At 42.1% G+C, this 27,839-nt stretch overlaps 1 protein-coding gene across 12 annotated transcripts in view; it reads right to left on the minus strand.

Annotated features, from left to right (window-relative positions):
* The window catches only part of TENM4 (teneurin transmembrane protein 4), a 1,362,823-nt gene that overhangs the window by 95,268 nt on the left and 1,239,716 nt on the right, over positions 1-27,839 (minus strand). For 8 of the 12 annotated variants that reach the window (XM_039562133.1, XM_039562144.1, XM_039562168.1 and 5 more), the window contains 3 exons: positions 26,492-26,677; positions 19,876-19,902; positions 12,311-12,457 (listed from right to left, as the gene is read on the minus strand). In XM_039562133.1, coding sequence (XP_039418067.1) covers positions 12,311-12,457; positions 19,876-19,902; positions 26,492-26,677 — 360 coding nt within the window. The remainder of the gene's footprint in view (positions 1-12,310; positions 12,458-19,875; positions 19,903-26,491; positions 26,678-27,839) is intronic. The other 4 variants (XM_039562174.1, XM_039562160.1, XM_039562156.1 and 1 more) reach the window with 1 other exon arrangement.

A 27,839-nucleotide genomic window follows, 5' to 3' on the forward strand; every position in this document is an offset into this window, starting at 1 on the left:
TTTGTTTTGGACCTTTATGGAATAAATTGAGGACAACTACACCAGAAAGGCTTGTCACTGATGTCCTAAATTCATCAAGGCACTCAAGGGCTGAAATGGCATTTAGCTACTCAACTTCCTCTAATACCAAGAACACTTTCAGGACAAAGCATTTCTTTAGCTTAGGAAATGTAATGGCTATTTTTGTCTGAGTCATGTAGAACATCAAGAGTTAAGCTATAAACCAGGTCATAAGTAGTGATATCTCCATGTGAATACTGTTTTCTTGGGTTTTTTTAATTGAATGGTCCAAAAGTCATCCAAGTGGTGCCCTCCAGTGAATTCTCAGGAGATACAATGACATTGTACACAGCTATGACTTCTCATACCCAGACATCTCTCACTGGATCTGTCAGAAGAGTGAGGATAAAGTGACATTTGCAAGAAGCTCCTGACCCATGAAGAGCAAGGTGTGCAGGGAGCTGCATGGATTAATCAAAAATAAAATCAGAGCAAAACAGAACTCTGGCTTTACCTGTCCAATTCAACAAAAACAAATGTGGGAAGCCAGCACCATCAGCAAAGGAAAATACGGCAAGATACGATCTCACAGAACAATATGAAGTTGTAATACAGAGCACCTTTGAAATTCATAAAGCATAAAGGTGAATTTTTGTTAGAAATCACTGCGAATTTTCCAGAGATAGGTAACAGAGGGAGGTGAACATGGGATCAGCGCCCTCCCCACCCCAAGTTTTGCAGCAGCAAAGCCACAGAGACCCATGTGGATTCCTAATTCCTAATTCCAGTAGCTTCCAGAGCACAGGTAGGCTGCACAGTAAATTCTTAGTTATGGACACCTTCATACAGCTCTTGGTTTTAAAAAGTGACAGCTCCCTTGCTTTCATATAACTGTAATAGGACCATGGCATTCCAGAGCAGAGAACACATGTGTTGCTGAATTATCTCTGTGAAATGTTTAAAGTCTTGCATAGGGGGATTACTGCAATTCATATGTTTTAAGGCTACTGTGATCAGCTTGTCTGACCTCTTATACCCATAGGCTGTTTTTTTCCCACCCAGAACTGGATTAAAGCCTGTATTTTAGAAAAATATCTCGTATATCAAAGAGAGCTGATTATAGTAAGTCAACCACTTCCTCCAGTAAGCTTCTGAAATGCTTAATTACTGCTAGGGACCTGCATCTTATTTCAAGGTTGGATTTGTCTAACTCCAGTATCCCATGACTGGGTCTTGTTTGGCCTTTGTCCAAAAAGTTACTAATAGTTCCTTCTGCCCTGCATGCTCTGATGCCTTTTCCATGTGCAAGTACCTTCACACAGAGCAACAATTCATTCCGAATCTTTTTTCTGAACAGCTGAGGAAGATCCAACTTCTCATTGTAAGGTTTATTTCCCATCCACTGGACTTTTTTTTGGTGTATGATATTCTTTGATCTCTTTCCAGTAATTTCACATCTGTTATGTGTGGACACCAACACTGGACACAGCACTGTGTCAGCAGTTTTGGGTGCAGAAAAGAGACCACATCTGAGCTGCTGGGCTTCTATACTTCAAAGGTTCACAGAGGTGAAGGTGCAAGACCCTTGCACTGAGAACTCATGTTGAGACAATTACCTCCAGTGACCTCAAAATCCTGTTCGGAGTCATTGCTTCTCAAGAATCTCTTAACCCTCCAGTATAACATCCTTTCTTTGTTCCCAGGGCTATTTTGCATTTTGCTGCATTAAGATACATTTTGTTTGATTATGACCTTGCAGTGATGCGAGTCAGATCACTCTGTGTCAAAATGATCTGGATACATTATTTACCACCACACTGAGCTTTAGGTGACCTGAAAATTTTACCAAGAGAGACGTAAAACTACATTCTAAGACAATTATGAAAATGCTGAGTAGGGTTGGATACAACAATCAGTTCTAAGGGATCCCTGGAGAAACAGCTTCAATCATGGATGCCTTCCAATTAACAAATTAATTCAGAGATGTGTTACTAAGCCAGATTTTAAGACACCTCTTGTGTTCCTTCTTATTTCCATGCAATAGGAATTTTTACATCTTTGAGACCTTTTATGCATCCTATATACATGTGTGTGTCCTTTTGGCAGTCCTGCTAAAACCAAACCCAAACTCTTGTCCCACTTCCTTTGCATGAAGCCATGCAATAAATACCTTCTTTGATCTTAGCATTACCATGGGGTGAATCAAACCACTGTTGTTGTGAAAAGGGAGCCACTGGAAAGACACTGTCACATCTGGTAAATAATGTGTTCAATGGTTTGCATCTTTCACTAAGACTCATGTAATCATAGAATGAATCAGACTGGATGGCACCTCTACAGGTCATGTTGTGAGCCCTGTCTCACTCCCTTCAGAGAGGGACATGAAGGAGAATGAACTAGGCTCAGCAGAAACCCTTCCTTTTCTGCCAGAGGATAAAGCAGCTCCAATTTATTCAGCCAACAATATATTTTAGGGGACCAAGACCATTTTTATCAGATAATCTGTGCTCTGTATATCACTAGAGAGTGAGTTTCACTTTGGGATGGCTCATCTAGCTTGTATTTTGTGGGTGAAGTTGCAATTTTTTTTTTTTAGAATGATGCTCTGACTCCCTTAAAGATTGCAAATCCACCAATCCCATTAGTGAGCTCTTCAAAATACTGCTTTAGACTGCAAACTCCCTGGGAGTAGAGACTGTCTTTTTATTTTCTGTTCACAAAACATCTGTTCCAGTCCCAAAGGGCTCTGAAGTGTCAGCACAACCCAATGAAATAACCACAATTCTCATTAAAGTTTTGCATCTGCAATGGATGTTCAGCTTTTTCTCCATGGGAGCACTGTTTCATGGAAGGGGCTGAATTCCAAAGGTATCTGTGTCTTCTTGGAGCAGGACCTTGGCCTAACAAGTATAATATTTGCATAATACCAGTTGGAAAGCACCTGATACTGACTGACTTTAAACACTCACTATGACTACCCAGACAGCTACATTAGATAATGACAACAGATGGAGATGCTGACCTCACTCAGGAATTTCACGAGATACTCCGTATCATAACTGCCTTCCACAAATAGTCACCTGGATGCCAAATTTAAGAGGAGCTAAAATTACTTGGCTTTCAAACACTGCTTGTGACCCACCACTTTCTGAAAATCATGTCCTTTATGATATTTGTCCATGTGATGCATGCAAAAAAATACATCCACCCAAACCAACGAGAAATTTTGAAACTCCTGCAAAATACTCTTCAGCAGCAATGGGGCTACCTACTGTCCTGGCATTCCTTGAGCTATTGCTGCACTTGATGGCTGCAAAGAGCTCACAAATCCCACAGCAGTCTGATTCCTCCTTTGCAATCAGGTTCCTCACTCGCTGCCACACAGCACCAAGAAGGTGTCAAGGATTAGAGCTTTGTACAGACGCAAAGGGCTGATTTTGAGACACTGTTTCAGCAGCGAACAAGATCGGCTGACAGCTAATAAAATTTCAAATTAGCTGTGACTTTTCATAGCCCTACAATTGTGTTGGCTGATTTAATGGGCAGTGTCTTAGCTCGTTGAGACTGAATAATTGAGTATTTCTACAGAGTTATGGATGCTGCAACAAAAATCCGTCATGCTAACATCACCAACAGAATGCAAATAACCTGCAGCCAGAGGTGTTATTATGTGTTTAAGCAGACTCTGACAGGTGCTGCGTGTCAAGTGTCAGGCTGGAACAGGCAGGCCATGGGTAGGGATGGACCTGTTTGTACACAGAGAGCTTTCTGTGAACCGTGATGCACACTGGGAGCCCCAGCCAGACAGGCAGGCAGAGGGAGGTGAGCTTAAGGAGCCTGATTAGGGTGAATCTGGGAGAGCATACATGACAAACTCTGGGATTGCTCCTGCTAAAGACCATGATGCTTTTTGTCACTCACTGCAGTGGGATGAGCCTCTGTGAGAAACTGTACTAGGCAAAGCAAAACTAGGAGGTAAAAATAATAAAGCCCCATTGTCTCCCATGGGAGTACTTCCACTGGCAACAAAAGAATAAAATGCACTGATTATACAAATAACTGTTTCCCTCACCTCATCCAGTTCTTATCTTTCAGTTCTCTTTCTGTGCCATTCATCAGGCAACATTATCACTTTTTGTGGGGACACTGTCTTGTCCTGTGATGCTTTTGGATGAATTACTGGGAGAGTTCAGATGGGAAAGGATTTAAATGCAAATGCTCAAAGGTAAAGATAACAAAGTCTTAGTCTTGCCCTTGAGCAAATCAGGTTTTACCCTCTCAGTTCTAGTCTAAACTCTGGTTTAGAGGAAGGCTCTAAAGGAATGGCTCAGTACTTTTGCACAAAAAAAGTTATTGTTCACGTGAACGTTTGTGCTGATAAATGTTTACTGGGGAATAATGATGTTCTGGCCTGAGTTGAGGACCAACACTCAATTTACTTCAATTGGGGAATAAATGGGTTTTACTCCAGTACTTTGCAGAGAGAAATTTTACTTATTCATCAAGAGTTGTAGCTTTTGGCTTCCCTGTACGGAGTCAAAGGGAAACAAACCACAACTGTAAGGAACAATGGCAATGTGACTGTAAGCCCCCTGTGACCATGCTAGATATTGATATTCTCTTTGCTCCTTCTATCTCACCTGCTCTGTTTTGATTTCACCTGAATAAGCTTCTCACTGGTTGTATCCTGTCTAAATTAGATGGCTGGCTGCCTGGGAAAGGAATTGCCCTCACATCTTTCTCTAAGTGTTCAGCACTTGTTTGCCAGTTTGAAAACAGTCATATGTAATAGCAGTCACGTATTTGAATTACAAAACTCCTTGGACTCTTGTGCAGAGCCTCTGCAGGGCTAGTCACTACAGAAATACTCTGCAAAATATTCCTCCTAATCCAGAGCTACATTATTGTTAAAAAAACCCCATCTGAATAGAAAAAGAAGGGAAGTGGAAGGAGGAAATGACAGAAAACACATGATAATCACCACTATCTGGCATAAACCAGAGCTATAATAATGTGCTTAGAATCTACAAGTTCTCAGCATCCTCCAGCTCATCATTGCTCTGGAGAATACAGTTGATGCAGCTGGCTTCATGGGCTTCTTCCTTTCTCCAGGCAGATTTTTAACAGCCAGCAAAGCAGCACAGAAACCAGGCAACCTAGGATTTGGGGGAATATCATGAAGCTGAGCAAGGCAAATGAGGGCCTTTCCTAGCTTAGGAGAGACTAACAGTGTCCTAGGGTGCATCAGGCACAGCACTGCCAGCTGGGCTAGGGAGGGGATTGTCCTGCTCTGCTCTGCTCTGCTCTGCCCTGGGGCGGCCTCATCTCGAGGGCTGTGTGAAATTTTGGGCACCACAAGATAAGAAAGATATTAAGCCATTAGACAGTGTCCAAAGGAGGGCTGTGAGGAATGTGAAGGCTCTGGATTGGAAGCCATATGAGATGTGGCTGAGGTCACTTGGCTTGTTCAGCCAGGAGGAGACTGATGTGAGACCTCATTATATTCTGAAGCTTCCTCTGAAAGGGAAGAGGAGGAGCAGGCACTGATCTCTGCTCTGTGGTGATCAGTGACAGGACTTGAGGAAAGGGCATGAAGCTGGGTTGGGGGAGCTTTAGGTTGGATACTAGAAAAAGGTTCTCCACCCAGAGGATGGTTGGGCACTGGAACAGGCTCCCCAGGGAAGTGGTCACAGCACCAAGCCTGACAGAGTTGGGGCTGCCCAGTGCAGGGCCAGGAGTTGGGACTCGATGATCCTTGTGAGCCCTCTCCAACTCAGGGCATTCTATGACTCTGTGACCAGCATTTGGACAGGGCAGTAAGTACAAGCTGCTTAACCTGATCGATCGTCATGCAATAGTGTACCTGAACTGCCTCTTTCAAGAGCCAAAGCACCTCTCAAAAGTGATTCCTCTGAGCAAGAAGGACTCAGAGCTTAGCAGTTTTTTGTGGGAACAGTGGTTTCACACCCTCAGCAGCTGAGAGATCCTTGTCACCAAGGTCTCTCACTTTCCTGGCAAGTGCTGCAAGTGTTAAGCTACTGCTGAAAAGTTCACCCTAACATATTCTGACTGAATCCAAGCCAATTTGAGCAATCATCTGAGATTGCCTGGAAAGTGGTCTCAGATAACTCAGATATTGGCGCGTTTCTCAAATCCTGGTCAAGAAGAAAGTGGCCATGCACTCCATGCCTTTTGAGCACAGTCAGTGCAAAACTTATTATTTTAAGGGGACTTTCTGCTCCACAGAGGTTGCAACAGTTTGCCTCAGATGCTAAAGCAGGTCTGGTAGAGCTTTCCTGAATTTCTGCTTTAAACATTGTTGCTCTAACTCTGTTTAAGCACCTTTTAAGGCGCAGAAATGCTTTGTGAAATGTGTCCAATTGTTTTTTCTGAAGCTGGTTCATGTCACCTTCTGTTACATCTTATGCACCAGCAGTGCCTCATTCCCATAAGTTAGCTCCCTCATTTCAGCAGACAGTGGTAGGTTTTCTTCAACACAGAGAGAACTTCACAGTTTCTTTCTGAATCTACTAATCAAAGGCGTTTCATTAAGGACTACTGGAAAGTACCAGGAGCTCTCCCAAGGTGTCAAGACAAGGAACTGCAAGATCCCCAGTTCACAACACATCATCCTCTCCAACAGCACAATCAACACCTGCTCCTCGATGCTGGAATACCTGGATTCACACTGCCTTACTGCTAGCCCTGCTGCCAATAGCCAGCAGCAGGTGACACCCATGTGTTACCATCCAACAGAAAATCAGCAAAGAGCTGAAACCTGACAATGTGAACTGGTCATTTTACATGAGGAGAAGTCAATTAACAGCCACTGTGAAACAGAGGAGGAGAAGCTGGGTGATTTCTAACAAATTATGCCAGTTACCCAATCTTTCAGGTACAGCAGACTTTCTCATCCTTTTAGCAGTGCTTTGTGGTTCCTCCAAGATGACCCTGTTTGACTGGATCTATCTGTGATGGTAAATGCTAATTTATGATGGCTGTTTTCCCAGGTGCATTCAGATTTCAATACTTCTCTCCACAAATGTAGCCAGCATATTATTGCATAACTTTTTATGGTTTTGAGGAAGCAGACAGCTCACACACCATGCCCAGGAGACAATCTTCTCATGCTATTAAAGCCTTGTGGCATGAGGGCAAAAAGAAAAAAGACAGTATCAGAAAGCACCCCACCACCTTGTCTGCAGTTCAAGCATTTGCAAAGAAAAAGGTTTGCATTCTGGGGTTCTCCTGGATTCTTTGCCATTCCCTTTACAACCCTGAGACTACCCTCAGGTGTAACCCTATGCACTGCAAAGATCAGTGCAGACTCCTGCCAGCTCTCTTAACACTCTGGCATGTGGTGGACAGACAGTGAACACAAGGGTGTTGAGAAGGCCAGTGTGCCGTGCCAAAATTTCTTTTGCCAGAGATTTGAAATGCTGCTGTTCCAAAGCACTATGTAAGTCTCCACCTTACTACAAGCACAACCTGATCCTTGAGTGGGGCAAGACACTGTAGAGTTGCCAATGGGCTATGGTACAGTTAAACAAATAGCACTGATTTGCCTCAGAGAAGCCATTCCTGAATTACACTTCCCTGAAGTGAGAGTTGGTTTCTTGTGGCAGAAATAAGGGCTGCAAGAAAAGGCAAAAATCCTGTGTGCGGGGGCTTGGTGGCTCTGACCTGCTCACTGCTCCAGGGCTGGGACACTAAGGCAACCTTTAGTTGTTCTTGTCCAGGAGGATAAAGGGAAGGAAACCATACAAACTGCTCCACCTGCTAGCCTTTGGGAAGCATCTGGTGGAGCACAGACTGAACTTGCAAAGTCAAAATGGGGCCATGGGTATATTGAAACTCTCTGTTTGTCCTAGGCTAAATGAGACACAAACTGAGGGGCAGTAGCTTCGCTAACACAATCCTTGCAGAAAAAGAAAACAGGATTTTCCTCAGTCCCAAAGGAAGATCGTTGACCAGATGACAGCTAAGAAAAATGAAGTTTCTATACTTTTATGTAATGGTGTGCAATATATGTTACAAGAGGCCAGCCTTATTTGACTGGGAAGGCTATCCATCCATCTATCTATCTATCTATCTATCTCTCTATCTCTCTATCTCTCTATCTATCTATCTATAAGTTATCCTACAATAATCACTAACACAAGCCTTTGGAAGTGTTTAAATTGGGAAGAGGCAGTAGAGAACAGCAGACAACTGAACAGAAACCTCTAATTAATATGAAGGTTTAGATAATATTGTGAACATTGTCATTTCAGATGTATTTTTCATATGAGAAAGACTCTTGCCTTTCACAAGTAAAGTACATTCACGTTTGACAGAGTTCAGCATCTGTTCAGGAGCTGGAATTGTTCAAAGCAGGAAATGAAGGATGGGTCGGTTCCAATTGCTGGAGAACCAGCAAGCTTTACCCCACCTGGAAGACCTGGCTACTCTGGAAAAGCCCCAAACAATAAGAAAGGCCCTCAAGTGAAGTTACTCTGTTGAACTTTTAGACCAAATGAGCAATTTAATTTAACATCTGCAGTCCTCTCATGATTTCATCTCAGTCTGATCTTGACTTCATGTGAAGACATTGAAATGGAGAAGTGGACAACTCTGGCTCTCAACAGTTAGATAATTTCTCCAGAACAAGGATGGGTAACATAGCTTTGCTGTTCAGTAGCATATTCATGAGATTAAGTTAAGAATATTCTCTCTTCCCCTCAACTTTTCCTGTACGCTCTGTTCCTAACACAGGAGTCTACCAATGCAACAGAGCCCATATTTAGCCTATGGAGTACCAGACTCTTCTCAAGATACTGTCAAATGCCATTAACTCCACATTTAGGACTTGTCACAGAAGATAATTTCCTTGATTTTTTAACTTTCAAACTTCTTATTCTTCAAGTACATGACAGAGCACTCAGTGTGGGGTGAGACATGAAGGTACTACCTGTCACACCTACTCTCAAGTAGTGACTGTTTTGCAGCCATGAATTAGAGTGGTTATTTTCTGCTGAACTGAGGCAATAACCACTTTTCTCATCTTGTTTTAAAGAAAGACTTCCTGTTTGTTGTAATACAGGTGGCCTCTTAGGTCAAATGTACAAAATCTTGGCCTTTTACCCAGACTGTTACAGCTCTGTGATTGCACTGTTTTTCCTTAACTGATACTGGATGATCACCAGCTCTCCCTTACTCACTACAGCTTCTTTCAAGTTGATGGGCTTGGTGTTTAAAAGTGTAAACAAAGTGGACCTGGGTGTGAAACCTAAGTGATAGCTTTGACAAATGATACTTTTGTGTGGAGAGACTGCACTCAAAGACAACTTTTTACTAGCCTGAACAAAGATTACATTTCACCAGGTCTCTCTCTGAGTGACTCCTGCTCAGCTTGTTATTGTTTATCTGAACAGCCTCCAGATTTAAGAGGTGAACACACCCTGTAATTTAGCACCCGTCTCCCTCAGGGTATGATTAGGCTGGGAGCTGATGAAAAAGTTTCTGACTACAGCTCCCATTATCCTGAGGAATTTCCGGCTGCAGAGATTTTGATTAGCAGTCACTTGACACCACAGTGCAGGAACCAGGTCTCCAGTGAGCTCAGGCAGAGGGAACATCCCCCCCCCCTCACCCCCCGTACTGTGAACAGCCCCACTAACCTCTTTCTCACCACTCATGGTACCCATTTTGACCAGGTCAGTTGTTTGACTTCTAAAGCTTCATGAAAGGACTTCTACCTCCATTGCCAACATTCATGTGCAAATTCCACACTTCGATCCTTCCCAGAGAACCAAAATAAACCACCTTTCTCCAGCCCTGAGCATACACCACTCCAGTGTATGTGACAGAATCCCAAAAGAGGGAGAAACCACAATGCCCATCCACACACTATATGTTTTTTGGAGAGGCCTCAGGCATGCATTTCTTCAGTGCTCTTCAAAGCACAGCAGCTTCTCAAGGTATAATGTTTGTGGTGAATGGGCTCAGTTCTGTGGAACACAGATGCCCAGTGTGATCTGAGCAGCCGTTGGATATCTGAGAAATCCAAAGGGAACTGTCACACATGAAATATATATATATGCTCTACCAGACACACAAGTTACTGTGAAGGGGAAGCCAGAAGTCGGCTGGGGTACTCTCGGATGTCTCAGATGGCGCTGGACAAAAGGGAACAGACATTAAGCTGGCGCATGGAAAATTTTAGATACAAGGAGAAAAACATTTACTATATGGATGGTCATGTACTGGAGCAGGCTGTCCAGAGGTGAAATCTCCATCCTTGGAGGTGTTCAAGAGCTGACTGGACACAGCCTTGAGCAACCTGATGTAATCAGTATTGCCTTGAGTAGGGGGTTGAACTTAAAACTGCTGGAGGTCCCTTCCAACCTGAATTATGCTATGATATTCTACAAACACCTTCACTTGCTGTAGAAATCAGCATAACATCTAGCAAACAGGCAGAGCATCAGCCTTTCTTCATGAGTCCTTGTACCTATATTTGAATCCTTGTGCCAAAAAAAGGACTAAGGCTTCAAAGCAGGAGTGCCTCACCACTGCTGAAGCTCCTACATCTCAAGGGTTGAAATTTTAGACTTGAGCTCACAAATACAAATGATCCATTAAAACATATAAAAAGAAAGTTAATAAAGTAAATGCATTCCACTATTTCACTTCCCAGCTGAGGAGAGCCCTTAGCAGAGAGAACACAGCCAAATCAAAGGCATAGTGTATGACAGATTATCTGTAATCTGTAATGCACACCACGTACATGCATTTTTTTTTGAGTGTACCAAGAGTAAAGTCAACACTCATTTGTGGGCCCTGACACATGAATAAGCTGTCACTAGGCAATAAGTTACAATCTATCAGTTGCTCTGTTCTTGCTGTGCACATCACTGCTCCACACAAGTTCACCAAATGCAAGCTAGCAGTTGATGTGCACTAACTTGTAAACCTGTCAATGCCTTTTGTGTCTCCCATCTCCATCTGCTGTCCTGCAGGCTTGCAAGGCAGCTCGTTTCAAGGTGAGGGTAACCCAGGTAACAAGGTTAACCCTTGAACCAGAAGATATGAAGAGATGCTCAGAGTCTGGTCATGCTCTTTGTGATATCATAGTGTTGTGATATACATTGTATATTATGCTGGATTACTCTTTCCCTCTTTCTAAAAACTTCACAGGGTTTTTGCTGGTTATTTTCTTCCATGGAAACTGGGACTATCCTTGTGTCTATTTATTGTATTTTTACACATCTGATGTGATGAACTTCATTGCTGCCCTGTGTCAGCTGCAAATAGGAAAGCTAAGTACAGTGATATTCAGTTCCATATGAGGCAAAAAGCCATCTTTGTTTCATAGTGTGTACTCTTTGTATGGTTGTCCAATTTTTCCATCTTTTCTAAAGGGATAATTTGGTCCATTTGCGATGCCAGATGTGCAGAAGTATTTTAAATATTCAATCAGAATCCTAGTTGCTGTGGAGCAGATAATCACAGTCTTGGCTTGGCTATAATTTTTTTTTAACTGTACTGTTCTTGTGAATGTGCTAAAACAGAGGCTTGCAAAATGCAGTCTCTACTTCACAGTCTGGGTCCTGGCCCAGACTTGTGGTTTACAAAGCCTTTTGCTGAGTGACAACAAAACAAATTATGCAGTCTCCCTTATGCCTTAAATTTAATATCTCATCTCCTGCTCTCTAATTCAAACCTTCACACTGCACCACAGTTTCCTTTGTAATGAGATAACTCTGAATATTAAGCTTGCATTACACAGAGCTATTATTCACATGCCTGACATCATTATATACGGAACAGTAATCAATAAAACATGGTTCGAGAGGGATTGGATGGCTTGTGGGCATGGGGATCAGTCACCCAAGCCTCTAAGTTTCTGCAGAATATCCATTCCAAGTGACCGACTGAAGAGTCTAGATGAAAGCCCCAGGCAGTGAGGGCAAAGTCTGAAGAGTCAGGGATGTTCACGGTCTGAGGTGGTCCCATCGTGTCACTGCTGAGCCACTCGGCTGGGGTGGAGGGATTGGACAGGTGCACAGCCTCTGCCTGCTCTCTGCTATATGGACTTGATTTGAAGATAAACAAATGTCCCTCTTCAGCCCTGGCACCCCAGATCCAAACTCATTTAATTTGAATTCCAATCCACTCTGGCTGAGTCAGCCTGGCAGATTTCGCTGTCTGTTCTCTACCAGCTGTCAAAAAACAATCTGCCCTGCAGAATCAAGCCCAGATGACTGTTCACTGTGAGAGGTTTATAGGCTCTGTGAAGCCTGACATATCACACGTGCTCATGTCCTACCTCCATCGTTGTCTTTCCCATCGCCACATGCCGTCTCCATGGAAGTGTCACAGCCTGCTCCTCTCCAGCCCAGCTGGCAGACACAGTGCCAGCCGTTCATGTCCAGAGTGCATCTGCCATTGCCGTTGCACAAGCCAGGGCATCCCTCTGCAAGGCAAACAGCCACACGTTCAAACACACTCGAAACACAAAGCAACACAGCCTGGAAAGGGCCTCATTAAACTCCTTTTTCCCCTTTGCCTTCTATTTCTCCACTCCCACTTGGTGCCTTCCCACCTGGAATGAACCTGCTTTGGTGTCAGGATGGTGGTGACCACTCAATGGGCAGCTGCTTCTGGCTCTCCCAGGAGGTCCTCACAGCGCAACCTCACTCACTGCACTGAGGAAATGGTGAGTTTCAGGGGGACACTGAGATATTCCTGCTTCATTGATTGTAAAAGCAAGGCAGCATATTGCCCTCTGAGCCTATCAAAACATTTGCCATATAAGACCAGTACTTGGGGTTACCTAAATTGCATTTGGGGCTCAAGTTCCCAGCACCCAGCAGGATAAAGCAGCTGGCTTTCAGTAATAGTGACATCTCAGACTGGTAAAAAACCAGCTGGAAAGGGAAAAGCAGAAAATATTTAGAAGACATACAGTTCCTTTACTGTAGTAATTTTGGGAGGGATTAATCTCATCGAGTTCAAATTAATCTATAACTCAGATACCTTCAACTCTCTGTACTAAGCAGAGAGACAGACTGTCCCAGGGCAGAAGTCTCCTCATGTAGGCTTGATGCTCATGGTGATGAGCTGAAGCATGCTCTGGAAACACCCATTTCTCCCCAGTGACTAGAGAGAGCCCAGCACAGAAGCAGGCATTTTATAGGTGATAAAAATTAGTTAGGGAGGATGAACACCAACCTCCCAGTCTGCTCACTAGGGTTTGATTTTCTCATTTGATGACCTGCTGCTGAGATTTTTGTACTTCCCCCTCATCCCACTCCTTCAAGAAAATAGAGTAATTTCCACAGTAAGGCGTGGTGTGAGGGAGGCTGCTTAGTTTATACCCTTCTGGGGGCTTTTTACCTCCAGAGCTCAAAAATCTTTACCACTAAACTGTGAGAAATATAAGAGACACTTAACAGCTTAGGAAACTGAAGTACAAGAGACTGAAGTGACTGTGAAGGTCACTCAGCAGGACTGATTACACCAGGGACACAATTCAGTCTTCCTGAGCCTTGCTTTAATGCTTTCTCTGTGTGTATTGTGCAATCCTGCCACATAGTTTGAGTTTTTTCAGGCTCTCAGCTTTGCAAGACAGGTTTGTGAACCCATGTGAATGACACAGACCTAGCCTGTCCTAAAGGACAGTGAAGAGGTGTGTGTTGTCTTGACACCTGTTTGACCTTACGATGTGAGTGTCTCCCCAAGGCAGAGGTGGGACCCCATCTAGAGCAACCCATGTAATAGTGTGTCCTGCACTGGGGAAATGGGGCTTAGAAATGCCTTTAAAACAAAAAATTGTTTCACAGGGAGATTTTTAAGTTCATAGAACCTTTCCCAGTGAACAGAAAAAACCAAATATTTTCTAGGATTGGTTTTTTAACAAGTGACTGATTTACAGGGACCAAATGGAAAAAGGAACAAAGGTGGTAAGGAAAAGTCCTTTAAAAGGATCTTAAATATATTTTTCATTTACAAACATAGTTGTTGCATTTCAGTCTTTTAAAATGCGCATTCTGGGATGGGGCAAAAAATGTGTGTGTATGTGTGAGCATGCTGTTGTGTATTTTGGTATTTATACACTATATTAGTATTTATGTACTACAGAAGAGTTATTTATAGGCAAGGCTACTTGAAATTCTCCATTTTAATATCCTGCCTTCAGTTACTTACAACAGTGCCAAACTTTTAACCATTTAATCTGATTTTTTCCATTCTACAGCTAATTTATATGTTTGTTCCTTTTACTTACTTTCAGTACAAGCTGAAAACATTCAGCTATTTTGAGAATGAAAGAGGAAGAAGTGTATTAAATAACCTCCTAAAATTACTTAGCTAGGTAGGTAATCCCATTTTGGAGTACATAAATCCAGTTTGGATGGGACCATCCTGACAGTAGAGATAGGACTTTTTCCCCCCTCTCCATAAATCATAGGATCATAGAATCATAGAATGGTTTCCACTGGAATGGACCTTAATGGTCATCCAGCTCCAATCTCCCTGCCATAGGCAGGGACACCTTCCACTAAACCAGGTTGCTCAGAGCCCCATCCAAACTGGCCTTGAACACTTCAAGGGATGGGACATACACAGCTTCTCTGTGGGTGCTTTAATTTGTCTAGATGAAAAACCTCTGAAGAAATCTTGCTTTATGTGTATACTGTATGGCTCTCTTAGAGCTTGGCTGGTGCACCACCACTGAGGACACCTCTTGTTTTTACTCCCTGGACACTTTTAAAACCCTTGTTGAAAAGTTCTCTTCTATCCTACACTTGCAGAGACTCGGCAGAACAAAGGTGCTGTAGTGTTGACCTGGACAGGAGTGAAGTGAGAACCAGAAAGACTTGAATGAAGAGAAGCTGAAGACACCATGATCTTGTCTCATGTGAGAAGTGTCCAGGAAGTGTAAGGGAAAACTAATGTAGCTATAAAAATGAGGATCTCATACAGAACTGCATGCGCTCTACTCTCCAAGGCTTAGGAAAAAGGGAATTTGGAGCGGCAGGAAACAGATGATATAGTTTGGATGAGGCACCTTCGGCATCTGAGGAAATGAGAAGAGCTTGATTTGTCTCTCCTAGCACAATAGTGGCTGAAAGACTATGATTTTTTCCACAAGTTCATGGAACAGATAAACATTGAGAAAGGAAAACTTCTTAAAAGCTATTTAAGGTAAAGAGAATAATGCCGGCACAAGAACAAATGGACATAAACCAAGTATGAATAAATTCTGGCTGGAAATTAGAAAGGAAAAAAATCAATTGCCAGGATCAAAGGAATGAAGTTCTGGAGCAGTCTCCCTCTGGGAGTATTAAGGAGAAGATTCCTCAGTTATTTATCCATAGAGCTTGGTAAATTCATACCAAGTTTTACACAATGTGGCTGCCCTTGCCAGCAGAAGACTAGACTCTAACTGAGGAGACCCCTTTCAACCCTATGTGTTTGAATTTTGTGTGGAAGTCATTGTCTATATGAAATGTGCTTGAGACTATTTGAATGGACTTTCAGGATTTACTCTGAAATCTTCTTGATCCAGACACAGGGAAAGTAAGCCAAGCATTTCAGAAAGAGGACAAGAAGAGGAAGAACATCAGTCAGGAGAGGAGAGATAGAAGAGAATGAGCATCTCATGAGATCATGCCTTCCCAAAATATCTATTCCTCCTCTTGAGCACTATGGAAACCCAGGGTGACCAGATGAGACATAAGCATCTGTAGATACCTAAAGTAGGGTAACTCCTACCTGTAATTTCATGCTCCACTGTCTTGGCACCTTTTAAGTCTAGAAATTTTGTCCCTTCCCACTATGGAGAAAGTTATTCTTGGTTCTTAGTAGACAAAGCTCTTCCAAGGAGCCAGAAAGAATTGTTTCCTAATGACATAAATGGTTCTTCACAGGTACAGGAACAGAGAAGTTTTCTGATGTTTACCATTACATTACAAGGTTCATCAAAGTTTCAATGCTGTGAGGATTAAACTGAACCCCTCCAGTGTCATGGTTTGGTGGGAGAGCAGACATTTTTAAGAAGTAAAGAGAAAGTAAACCATTAATACGGAAAAAAAAAATTAAACAGCAGCTGTCAGAGGACTTGGGCCTTCAGAAAGTTAGAAGACAACAGAGATGCGTAAGACAATAGATCTAGGAGAATGGACCTGTAAGTACTGCCATTTCTGAACTGGTTCACTGCAAAGAGACTTGACCATCACTTACACTACAGAGATAGGATGGTACAATACTCCTCACTCCACAAACAATGCACTTCAAAGCACTTGATGAAAAGATGGTACAAAATAAACTTTATCCTCTCCTTTCCCCCATGCTGGGGAATAAAGCAAAGAGATCATCTTGTTTCCGAAGTGCTTCTGAATGTCAACACAGCGGGACGGCTTAATTCTCAGAGATTTACACCACCATAATCTTGCAGCTCTGATTTCTCATAGCTAGAAGTCACTAATAATCCATTATTCCTGTTTTGTGGTGTTAGCTGTATTTGGGTGACTAAGAGAATTAAATACATGAATAGGGCTTTTTTGGAAAAGGGGGAGGAAACCCTTTATATGAGTTTCAAACTTAAGCACATGAAAGTGCTGCTGAAAGATTCTGGAGGGTATTTACAAAGATGTCAGGTCTGCCATGCAAGTGAGAGAACAGACCAGGGAAGCAATATAAAAAGTGGGCTAATTTTGAAACAGACAAGCAAAGAGTACCAGAGTCAAAGGAGATTGTCACCCGAAGTTATCCTGCAATTTTTAAGACTGTTGGTAAAATAATCTGCTCTTAATGATCTGTACAGTTAAAGCCTTCTCTAATTAGTCCAATTATAAGGAACATTTACTGGTATTTTTCTTCAAGGCAAACCTCACTGCCACTTGAAATTGGACTTAGAAGAAAAGGCTATTTTATTATCTTTCCTTCACTGTCAGTAGGAAAGCACCGACAGATGTTCTTAGCAAGTCCCACAGACAGTGGTTGAGCTCTGGGACAAGTAGGACACAGCTCAATGCAACAGGTGAAGATGCAAATACCTGGAGCTTGAGAGAACAACAACCCCTAAGAGACCTACAGAAGCTTCTCTAGGACTAAAGGTGAAGAGTAACGCATCAGCTGATCCCTGTGAATTATGAAAGCTTGGTAAAGCGTCCCAAAACCAACTCAACTCTGAAACTACCACCATGATATTCTGTGGTGATGGGAATCCAGAAATCCTTAATCGGATGCAGCCTGTAACAGGAAGGTTAAGAAGTTATTTACCAGAGTTCCTACACTTTTAACTGTGCACATGAGGGAACTGGCTTTGGTCAGACCTTGGGTTCTCACTTGCTCTCATGCTTCAGGAGCAGCTCAAAGAAGACACCTTGCAGCCACCCCGAATCCAAATGTTGTTCAGCAACTTTAAATTTCAAACTAGCTGTTTATATATGCATCACTACAGCGTTAATGTGGTTAATGATTATTTTGAAGAATAAGAATTGATATTCAGTAATAGAAATTAATTACGCTGATGTACCTTCAGATCCAATGATACTTTGGATGGAGAAGCTCTCTCTAAAATCAGCACCTCTTTTAATTATTAAAATAATAGGCACCTCTTCTCATTTTAAGCATTACCAGTGTTAATTAGGCCTTAGTTTAGAAGACTCTACTCTGAGTCTAGTTAGAGTTTCTTGGTTTAATTATGCTGATGTTTGCTATTGAAACTTGCCCTCCCATTTAGAAACAATTCTACATCTTTGACTTACTGGTTTATTGTAAAGCTGTAGGAAAGATTCAGCAGTAAATCAGGCTCACCCTTTGACAACAGAGGATTACTGGGAAGGAATTTCAACCAGAAAGATGTTAATAATTAAGAAAGCCAAAAGGGCATGAGTAATTTAGTTTTGAAAAATGCACACCATGCAGTTAGCCAAGTAAAAAACCATGTACTTTTAATGTTTCAGCTACTGCTAATCTTTCCAAAAGAGGCTATGCATAGCAAGAGACAATCTTTTATTCTTAGTATGTTGCTTAACCTGTTACCCCCTGAAATACTCACTAAATATAATGTGTCTTCATTATTGGGCATAAAGGTGAGTCAAAAAGCTACCTAGAAGAATAATGACAGCTACAGAAGACTTAGTTAAATAAAACTGGGCCACTGAATGGGCAAATCAGTACTGAAGGTTCGTTGCCGGGCTCTGCAGGTTGATTTTTCGTCTTTTCTATGCCCTCAATGCTTATCTGTTACTTTTTGATGTAACCTTCTCCAATGTATGTTGAGATAAAAAGGAGTCCTGGGGTTTCGAAATGCAAAACACTGAGATGTGGAACATTAACAGTAGGTTCTGATCGCACTCCTAGTGATGGCCCATATCTTCCTCTGAGGATGCCACCATGATTACTTCAAAAGGGCACAACAAATGACCCTTTTTTCCTGATCTAAGGAAGAGAATGTACTTTTTCCTCCGAATTTAAATAAATTCAAGCATGTTTTGTTTGGTGCTAAGCAATGAGAGAAAACTAACTACCACTGTACAATCAACTGATCTACAAAGAGGGGTCCAAGGACAGTACCAGTTGCTGCATTACACTGAAGATGGAAGTCTTTAAACCATGGACACTTCCTCATCATTAATATTCATCTGTTCAAAGATTTTCCCTATTTGCAGTTGTATCTGAATCTGCCTTTAATCCTCAATGGAAAAAAACAGAAAATCATTAATTGCAAACTCGCCCAGAGAAGTGAAGTCAGTAGGGCAACCATGTTTCTTGTCACACCACACAAGCCCTATATAGCAAAGACTTCATTTTAACTGTTCACAGGGTCAATATTTCAGCATATCTGCTCTTCATCCTCAGCCTCTCACAGCTGTTCTTTTTGATTACTCATAACCTGAAAAGAAGGATAATACTACGGAAAAAAATTGATTTGTTCAACCTGATTTTTTGGTTTGTTTAACCAGCAAACATATGATGCTTGTGTGGTGTCAACACTGTGTTGCTGTTAGTGTCAAATCAGCCATGTAAAAAATATTTAAGTCCAACTCAATCATATTTATTGTCAGATTGTTGTATTTAACCATATGCATGCTATTTCAATATTCTTCAAAAGCTGAGTGCATTGTGGAACTGTCTGTTTCTATTAAAAAGTCCTGAAGTAATTTAGCTCATTGTTCTGATTAATAAATGTGATTTTTTTTTTAAACAGCAGATGATCTCTGTTCTGTAACAGTTCAGTTCCTTTTCTTCTTTGCTGAAGAAAGTCCTGGGCCCTAGACTTGCTTTACACTTACAAACAGGAGCATAAGGTTGGATTTTGTTGTAGTGTACATTTATGCAGCATCACTAATTTCTACAGATTTTGCAGATCTATGCAAACAGAGGTTTTTGGATCATAACATTTTTGTATTAGGAAAAAAAAAAAAAACAATATATCATTAGTGAAAGTTCCCATGCAAGACTTGGCAGTTGTGGATCAAAAACATGAAGACTCCACACAGAAAGTGCACTCACCTGTGTTACAAAATGGACCATAGACATTTAATTGAAATACATCACTCTACAGGGTTCCTGCTGTATTCACAGACACTTGTTTTCTCCTGACTTGCCTTACCTGAGTGGGAAGGGTGAGGATGAGAGATGATTTGAAGGGGAGGGCAGGGACAAGGGAATGGGTAGGAACACTGATACGATGTTAACACAGGGTCACAGCACTTACAGAGGTATTTCCTACCTAAATGACTGGAAAGTTCACCCTTCCAGACATTAGAGACCACTGTGGTGACAATGAGGAAGAGATGCAACCTCAACACAGCATGTTCACGGTGCATTTTTTAAAAAGAAACACAAAGACAATAGGAAAAATAGGAAGGAAGAGCATACCTTTCACTACCTTATCCAGATAGTGAGCTTGGGAGATAAAAGACAGGACATTTAAGGTAGGATTGAATAAGTGCATTGCGGCTTACTACGAGACTGTGCAGGTGCTAGAAAGGCAAAGGAGAGTTTGCTGTGATATGAAAAGAAAAACCTTGATTATGAGGAGAGAAAAAAGGAAGAAGGGTGGAGCACAGTGCTCCTCAGTCAAATGGCTCGAGAGGGCTGTGTTAAGGCATCCAGTCATCTTTGCTCATTAAGATCAGGAAGAAAACCAGGACAGTTCTATATATATATTTGTGTGTGTGTATATATATATATATATAGGTACATATGTATATGTATATATATATATATATCAGGATATTGCAATGCTCTGCTCATTTGCAAGTCTCCCTCCACTTTACTGACTGCTTTGCATTTCATCAGGAAAGGAGAGCCATTTGGAAGTCCTCCACCTTACCTGATAGTCTTGTATTTTTCCACATAAAGAGGCACAGTTCTGTGACCTTACCAGACTGGTAGAGGCTTTTCCCTGGATCCTTCTAATGCCAATACACTGCATTTATACAGCATTTTCTAGCCCCAGATCAAATTACTTTACAAATTGAGCTGCCAAGGCAACTCTATCAGATAGGCAAGTACTAATATATTAATTTCAAGGTGGGCAAAAGAAAAAGCAAAAAAGAAAGTTATAGATGTCATGGAAGCAGTCAGGTACCCAATTCACATGGAACACTAATTTGGAAGACCACCTTCTTATTGATTTTCTGGTGTCAAGTAGAAACCTGGTGGCAAAGACAAGTCCTGCCTCGGAGAGCCCTGGTGCATGCCAGCAGGCGGCACTCTCTGCCCTAACACCAGCTTGTCTTCATTAATAAAAAACAGGCTCTGAGTCTTGCATTTCTCTATTTCAATACCTACTTAAACATTATTTCTCTTGCCTGCTCTCTGCAATCTGTGTCTCAGTTGTGTCCGGGTACTTTTTGAAGAAGCTTTTGTTTCAGGTCCGTTCAGGCATACTGCCCACCTGGGAGGTCATGGCCCTTGAAGGAATTATTTTTCCATCCTGTGAATGTAATGTATCTGTGTAGGAACTATTGTCAGTAAGTGGAGAGGGCTGGAGAGCTCACGTAGTGTGGGGCAGTTATGAGGCTTGGCAAAGAGGTGAATTAATCACGTTGATCTGGTGGGAGCGATGCAGGAAGCACAGCATCACCATCTGCTTGGATGGTGGCTGAAGCCTAGGAATGTATCTCTTGGATTTTGACATCCACAGCAGCCCAACCTGTTAACTCAGGCAGTCACTATGCAGCTGATGACAGTGGAGGCAGCTGCCAATGCCAACCATGTGTCAGTTATGTATCAACGTTTTCTTGTAATTTGAAAAATAACGGGGCTTCCTGTGGGAGTGGCAGGAATCTTTCTTTTGTAAACCCATATAGGCTGTACCTCTGGCATTAAAATATCATCTTATTCCCTACAGACACTCCTTTAGAAACCCTGTGGGCATGTGGGATGTGCTGAAAAATTATGTAGGAGTTCAGAAGGTGTCCTCTGCACCTAAAGGCACCACCACGCTCAGCTCCACATCACCACCCTACTCCTGGAAGCCACTTTATAGCTGCTGTGGGAGGAGTTCATGTGACCACTTTTCAGTGTGAAAGCCTGCTCGTTTCACCAGCCTGAGCTAACTTAGTTTGCTTTGTCTGCAACACAATGGGAATGATAACGAGTAGTTCTCTTGGCTCACGGAGAGGGAGGGAAGGAAGAGAGAAGTGAGAGATGCTGCAGGCAGGTCCTTGAGAAGGACTTGTTTCCCACCATGCTCTCCTTCTTCATTTTACAAATACTCTTTTTCCCTTTATCTTTCTTATGAGGTGGACAGAGCCTCAGTGAAATCACTGGAGTTAAACTGAGATCACACAAATGTGAAGGAGAGGAGAAAGTAAACATCCATTGCTGAACCAGAGATGGCATAAGAAGTTTATGCTACAGGGTCAGGGAAAACACTGTCTTTGAAGTTCATCTGTGCTTAATATTTACTGGCAAATATGCTGCCAAACTATTTAAGGCCAGATTACCTTCAGGTTGATTCAAGACAATGTCAGAAAAAAGCAGCAAGTGTGTATTTTCCACTGACTGCTATAACCATGGTCTTCTCCTGCCCAAAGGTACCCATCTCAACCAGGCAGGGTGAGTGCCAGAGGGTCACACACAGCTCAGCTTCTGCTGTGGATACGCTTGAGCACTGAGTATTAGGCAGAGGGTAGAATCACAGAATCATTAAAATTGGAAAAGACCCCTAAGATCATCGAGTGCAACCACTAACTCAGTAATTCCAGGTCTACCACTAAACCCTGTCCCTAAGCACCACATCTACAAGATAGCAACAACCTTCCCCAGACACTGGGAGGCTTATTTTTGTCTTGGGCCATGCATGGACTGAGTTGCTTTATGGATTCAAAGGGCACAAGTGAAGTGTCAGAAAACTGGGGAAAAGAGACCAGGATCCACCTGTAAAGTGCCTTGTCTGGATTCCAGCTGCTCCCGCAGAAACGGAGAGGCACTGGTTACAACCTCAGCTATTCAGAACACGTGTGATTATTTATGCAAGAAGATTGATGAAAGGCAAACTTAAAGGGGCAGATTTCTCAAAAATCAGAGTTTTGCTATGTAAAACAAAACCCAGGCTGATGGCGCCGTAAGCAGAAGCCGGTGTGGGACAGGCTGTCTGCCTGTCTGTCTGGGCATTGTTATTGCATACATCACCTGTGCGTGCCAGGACCAGACTTCCTAAAGGAGCTAAACATGTAGCTTTTGTGGAGATCAGTGGGGATTAGGCACTGAGGTGCTTTGAAATCCTGCTAGGTAGGCTGGGGAGTGTTTGGAGAGCTAACTGCTGGTCCCTCAGTGCTCCAGATACTCTGGAGTATTCAGCTGCAGTAACTGAACTTCCAGAGATGGCTTTGGTCTTGCGTCCAGGCTGTTCAAGGATAGTGAATATCCCAATTCCACCATGCAGGGAAGCCCTCTCTGCCATTATTTTTCTAAATGACCTTGTATGAATCATAGCATTAAGAGCTGTTGGTAGTAAAATGTCATACAGAGACCTTCACATATGGGAGACCACCTCAGTGCAATGGCCAAGTAGGCAGAAAGAACTCTCCCTTTGCCTCTCTGAGTTGGGATGCACAGCACCTTGGGCACTAGCCAGGCCATATCATCAGCTCTAACAAATTTGGGGCCAGGCTGTTACTGCTCTGGGAAATTTCTGGAGTTCTAAATGGGGGTTACAAGAAGGCTGGAGAGGGAGTTTTCATGAGGGCTTGCAATCATAGGACAAGGGAGAATGGCCTTAAGCTGAAGGACAGGTTCAGATTGGGTATTAGGAAGAAATTTTTTACTGTCTACTGACCAGAGAAACTGTGGATGCCCCATCCCCGGAAGTGTTCAAGACAACATTGAATGGGGCTTGGAGTAATCCGGTCTAGTGAAAGGTTCCCTATCCATGTCAGTGGGTTGGAACTATATGATCTTTAAGGTTCAAACAATTCTGTGATTCTATGACTCTTTATTAAACCCAGGAAATTTTCTGTGCTGCTTCCTGTGAGGCAAACCCTTAGAGCAGCCAACTACAGAGCTGAGCTGAAATGTAACTTGGCTTTTCAGAGCCCACAGTAAGAGGGTTTATTTCATCTTTTAAACTCAATGCTCCTAAAACCCACCATGCTCCCTGGATGTAGTTTGGCCCAGAACAGAAGAAACTTGAATTTCTGCAATGTTTCTAACTAGGGATGAATTTGGAACATGCTGGAGAACCCATCACAGGAGTCTGGCACTGACACTGTTGTCATGGTATGTTTTGTTCCTTTCAGAAATCAACCGAACCCTTCTGCAGTTAATCAACTTTCTGCTCTACTCTCCTGCACTAAGTTTGCTGAATTGGGACGATGAATGCAAGCTTCTGCATCAATTTCCTAGTTGGGAATTAACTGGGGTTACTCTAATAAAATCTCTGAATGTGAGCAATCAAGATAGTGCATTCAGTGATACAACTCTTTGTAGGAGCAAACAAAATTAATCCACTGGGATCAGAGTTCCTTGAACACCATGAGAACGAGCCTCCTATGACGTACAAAACAAAGGATGTCTTACTCTCATACACACTTGACAGGAAATGGAAGAAGTGTCCCTTACTGGTATCATCCATTTCTACCATGTTGCCTGCACACATGGCAATACTGGTAAAGCATCACTTCAGCAATGGGGTTTTATGCTTGTCAGTGCTAAAGCAAACCGGACCATGACATAGACATATATGGAATTACTATCAACAGAACAATTTGCCATGCAGGGAAATTACACAAGGACAAGGGGAATGCTTTCCACATACTTAACGTAATTCCAAGTCAATGTCCTTTCATTTGTGCCAACACAACTAGCTTATTACTCCTGCTAAAGCTATCCAGTTTTCTCGGATATTTACAACTTTGCCAAACCTCCTTTACATTCTATACATTCATCAATGAAATATTCTGTAGGAAATAGTGTTTACAGCTTCAGAGGCAGGAGACTATGTACAAATTTGTTGCTAAATCACCATGCAAGAAGATGAGGAGGGAGGAAAGTGAAAAGAAACAGAATTGCTCCAGAACTCCAAGTATCAAAGAATGATTCCTAAACCAAGGCAGTGCTGCAACAGCAAGGTAGCGGCACATGAAATGAGAGTGTGCACCAGTAAAATCTCAATGCTGACTGCATTGCAGTGCTGGCCTGCCCCATGAAAACATTTATACTTAGAGTGAGAAATACTACAAGTAAATTTAATTACCACGAAAGATAAAAGCTTGTTGTTCAAAAACAGTCTGGGCATATCAGCTGTGTGGAGAATTATCATATACTGAACTAATGGCATTTTGGTTTTACAGCAGAACTAATAAAATGGCACTAAGGGTATGAATCGGGCTTTTTTTTTTTCCTGGATAAGTAAGTTCCATATAAAACTGTCCCCTGGATTTGGGGCCTTTTGCTGAACTTTTTTTTTTTTTAACCTCTTTCATGAATCTGTGTTGCTTTCCAAATCAAATTGCTTAAATAAAAGGCTATAAAATAGTATTATAGAAACAGAGGACTTCAATTAACACAGGACTGCTCTCTTGTCATTTAAAGTCATTTAAGAAAGGTGGTTTTTTCAATCCCTTTCTCTGGAAGAGAAATGAAAGCTGCTAGGGACATCGACAAGAAAGCAGAATGTAATGTCTAATGAGACTGAAGAAGTTTTAAAAGCTAGATATTTTTCACTAGGGGGATGCATGTGGAGACCATAATGTGATAGGGTGACATTAGCATAAATAAATGATAAGTAAAATTGAGCCACAGATATGGTTTGTACCATTATCCTAATGCTGAAATTAAAATACTGAGATCAGGCTTCATTTCCTGTCTTTGTGTGTGCAAATGCACCTGGTGTTCAAGCAAAGGAAGTGATGTCTCATGTAACTAAGCTGCTAATCCACACAATAACTATGCTGATATTTGCCCACGTATTGCTAGTGGTTAGTCTTGATGTAGTGTGATTTTTAGTTATCATGACATAATGAAAGCAACATAGAGGTAAATTTTCTTGTCTTTAAAAGAAGATGATTAAAATAAAATGACTGAGGAGAATTTTTACTCTGGAGCAATTCTTTTAAAGTCAACTGATTTTTTTTGGGTCCACACAGGCATTATTGAGAACAGAACTGGATTCACTAATTTAGTTTTCCATTAATATACAATAAAAGTATCTCGGGAGTTTTATGATTTTATAGCATGACTATGAAAGGGGAACTGAAGAGGCTGAATGCATAACAGTCAGAAAAAAAGGAAGAAGGGAAAATGCATTAAGTACTTAAGTGAGATGGAGAAAGGTGAAGCCAAGGCAGTTCATTAAGGATGCTGCAAATTGCTTAATGTGAGAACTGAATCTCTTTGCATGATTTAGGCATATTGCTGGCTTCTTATTAATAATAACAATAATAAGCGACATGACAGAGAGAGCTCATGAGTAGTGCCAGGTGCACGAGGAATACAGAACCAAAGTGAGAGGGAAGTGAAATGGTTAGAAAGGTAGCAGAACAGACTAGGCATACGCAAGACAGAGTTAAATACCAGCCAGAAATCATCTGACTGCAGTTTCCTCTTTTATACTGGCAAGCAAAGTGACAGTGCAAATAATGTGGCAAATACAAGGAAAGAAAACTTAAAATCAGATGTATGTTTCTAAAAATGCTGTCACTACAGTGCAGAGGAGTCTTGGAGGCCACAGAAAGACCTCTCAAGAGAGGCGAAGTGGGATGTTTTTTAAAAAAGCTTCTAGCTGACATTTAAAGGCTTGTCAAACACCACATAGGTGTACTTCATGTCTGATAATAAAAAATATATATAGCCATGTCACCAACAAATGAAAGGACATTTTGTCTTGTTCCCACATGAAAATGTATGATGTCAGAGTTTGAAATCCAAGAACAAAGGTGCTCATGCTACACTAAGTCACACATATTCAATTAAGCATGCGCCTTTTCTCCTCCCTGATCATCAATTATTCTCTTAAAAGGAGTCGGGTTTTCTTTCTCCCTACCAATAGTGCAGTGCTCTCCGTTCCAGCCCGGGCTGCATTCACACTTGCCATCCCGGCAGGTGCCGTGCTCATTGCAGCGTGGGTGACACGCTCGCTGATCACAGGCTGTGCCCATCCAGCCCTCCTCGCAGCGGCAGGTGCCTCCGACGCAAATGCCATGTCCTCCGCAGTCCGCTGCACAAATCTCTGTGGGAGAGGAGACAACAGAGAGGAGGGGATATGGGTGGAGAGAAGGGAGAGGGAGAAAATCCAGAGTGTTATTGTTAAGAAAAGCAGACACACTTCACTACCTCGCCTTACGGGGCAATGAAAGGAATTCCTAGAGATCATAACACTAATCCTTCCTGACAATAAGAATCTAATAAGTATATTACAAAAAAAGAGATGGACATGGATTGCAAGAGTCTGATGTGATTGATCCTCCTATTTGCTTTCTAATTCTCTTGCACTCCTCAAGCCTTTGTGATGCTCAAATCCAAAGGGGAAGGCTCTTCCAATAAGCAGAACAAAAGTCACATTTAATTAAAATCTGTTTAACTGTGGAAACAATGTGCTGATAAACTACTGATGCTAAAGTTAAGTGCTGGCAAAGACTGTTTATGACTTCTTAAACCACGGTTCTGGGGATGGGATTCATCAAAATCCTTCCTCTCTCTTTAAAATTAAGAAAGGATATTTCTATTTCTACCAAATCTGCACATCTTCTATGTCCCTGTTCTCCTACCACCCCATTAAAAATGCCCTCTCAGGCATTCAGAGGTACAACCATACCTTTTGTGAGCCACATGCACTGGAGCTGATAGGATAGTGCTTGTTCCCAAGTCTTATGAGAGTTAATGGAAGCACAGTCACAGCTGGATATTTTGGTACTCACCTCCAAAAAGATAAGAGTTAAAGGACCTTGCCTTTTCAGGGATGCTTGCCTTCCCACCCTCCCTGAGCCCCAGTAGGCCTGAGGACATAGGCATAGTGTTTTTGCCTAGCACCAGACTTATGTCTAAAACCTGGCATAGCCGTGGCATGAGTTTGGGAGACCTTGTGTTTTTATCTACACTGTATTTGTCTGGAAAAACAGAGACTTGGTGGAGAAGAGATACCCACGAGTCAGGTGTTAAAGTGCCTGTTAACACCATTACTATACAGGATTGATTTCAAGGAAAACACAAAGCCCAAATACTGATGCAGAGCTGCACTGCAGATGAAATTAAATGAATCTATTTCTTCATCTCCAGACTCATTACTTGGCTGCTCCTCTTCATCTCTCATAATCCCTGACTACACTCTCCCCTACTCAATTGAAGGAGAGGCAATTCACAATATTTCAGCCTATGAGGTCTTCTCTCTGACT

This window comes from Corvus cornix, chromosome 1 (assembly GCF_000738735.6).
Source record: "Corvus cornix cornix isolate S_Up_H32 chromosome 1, ASM73873v5, whole genome shotgun sequence".
In the NCBI taxonomy this organism is placed as follows: domain Eukaryota; kingdom Metazoa; phylum Chordata; class Aves; order Passeriformes; family Corvidae; genus Corvus; species Corvus cornix.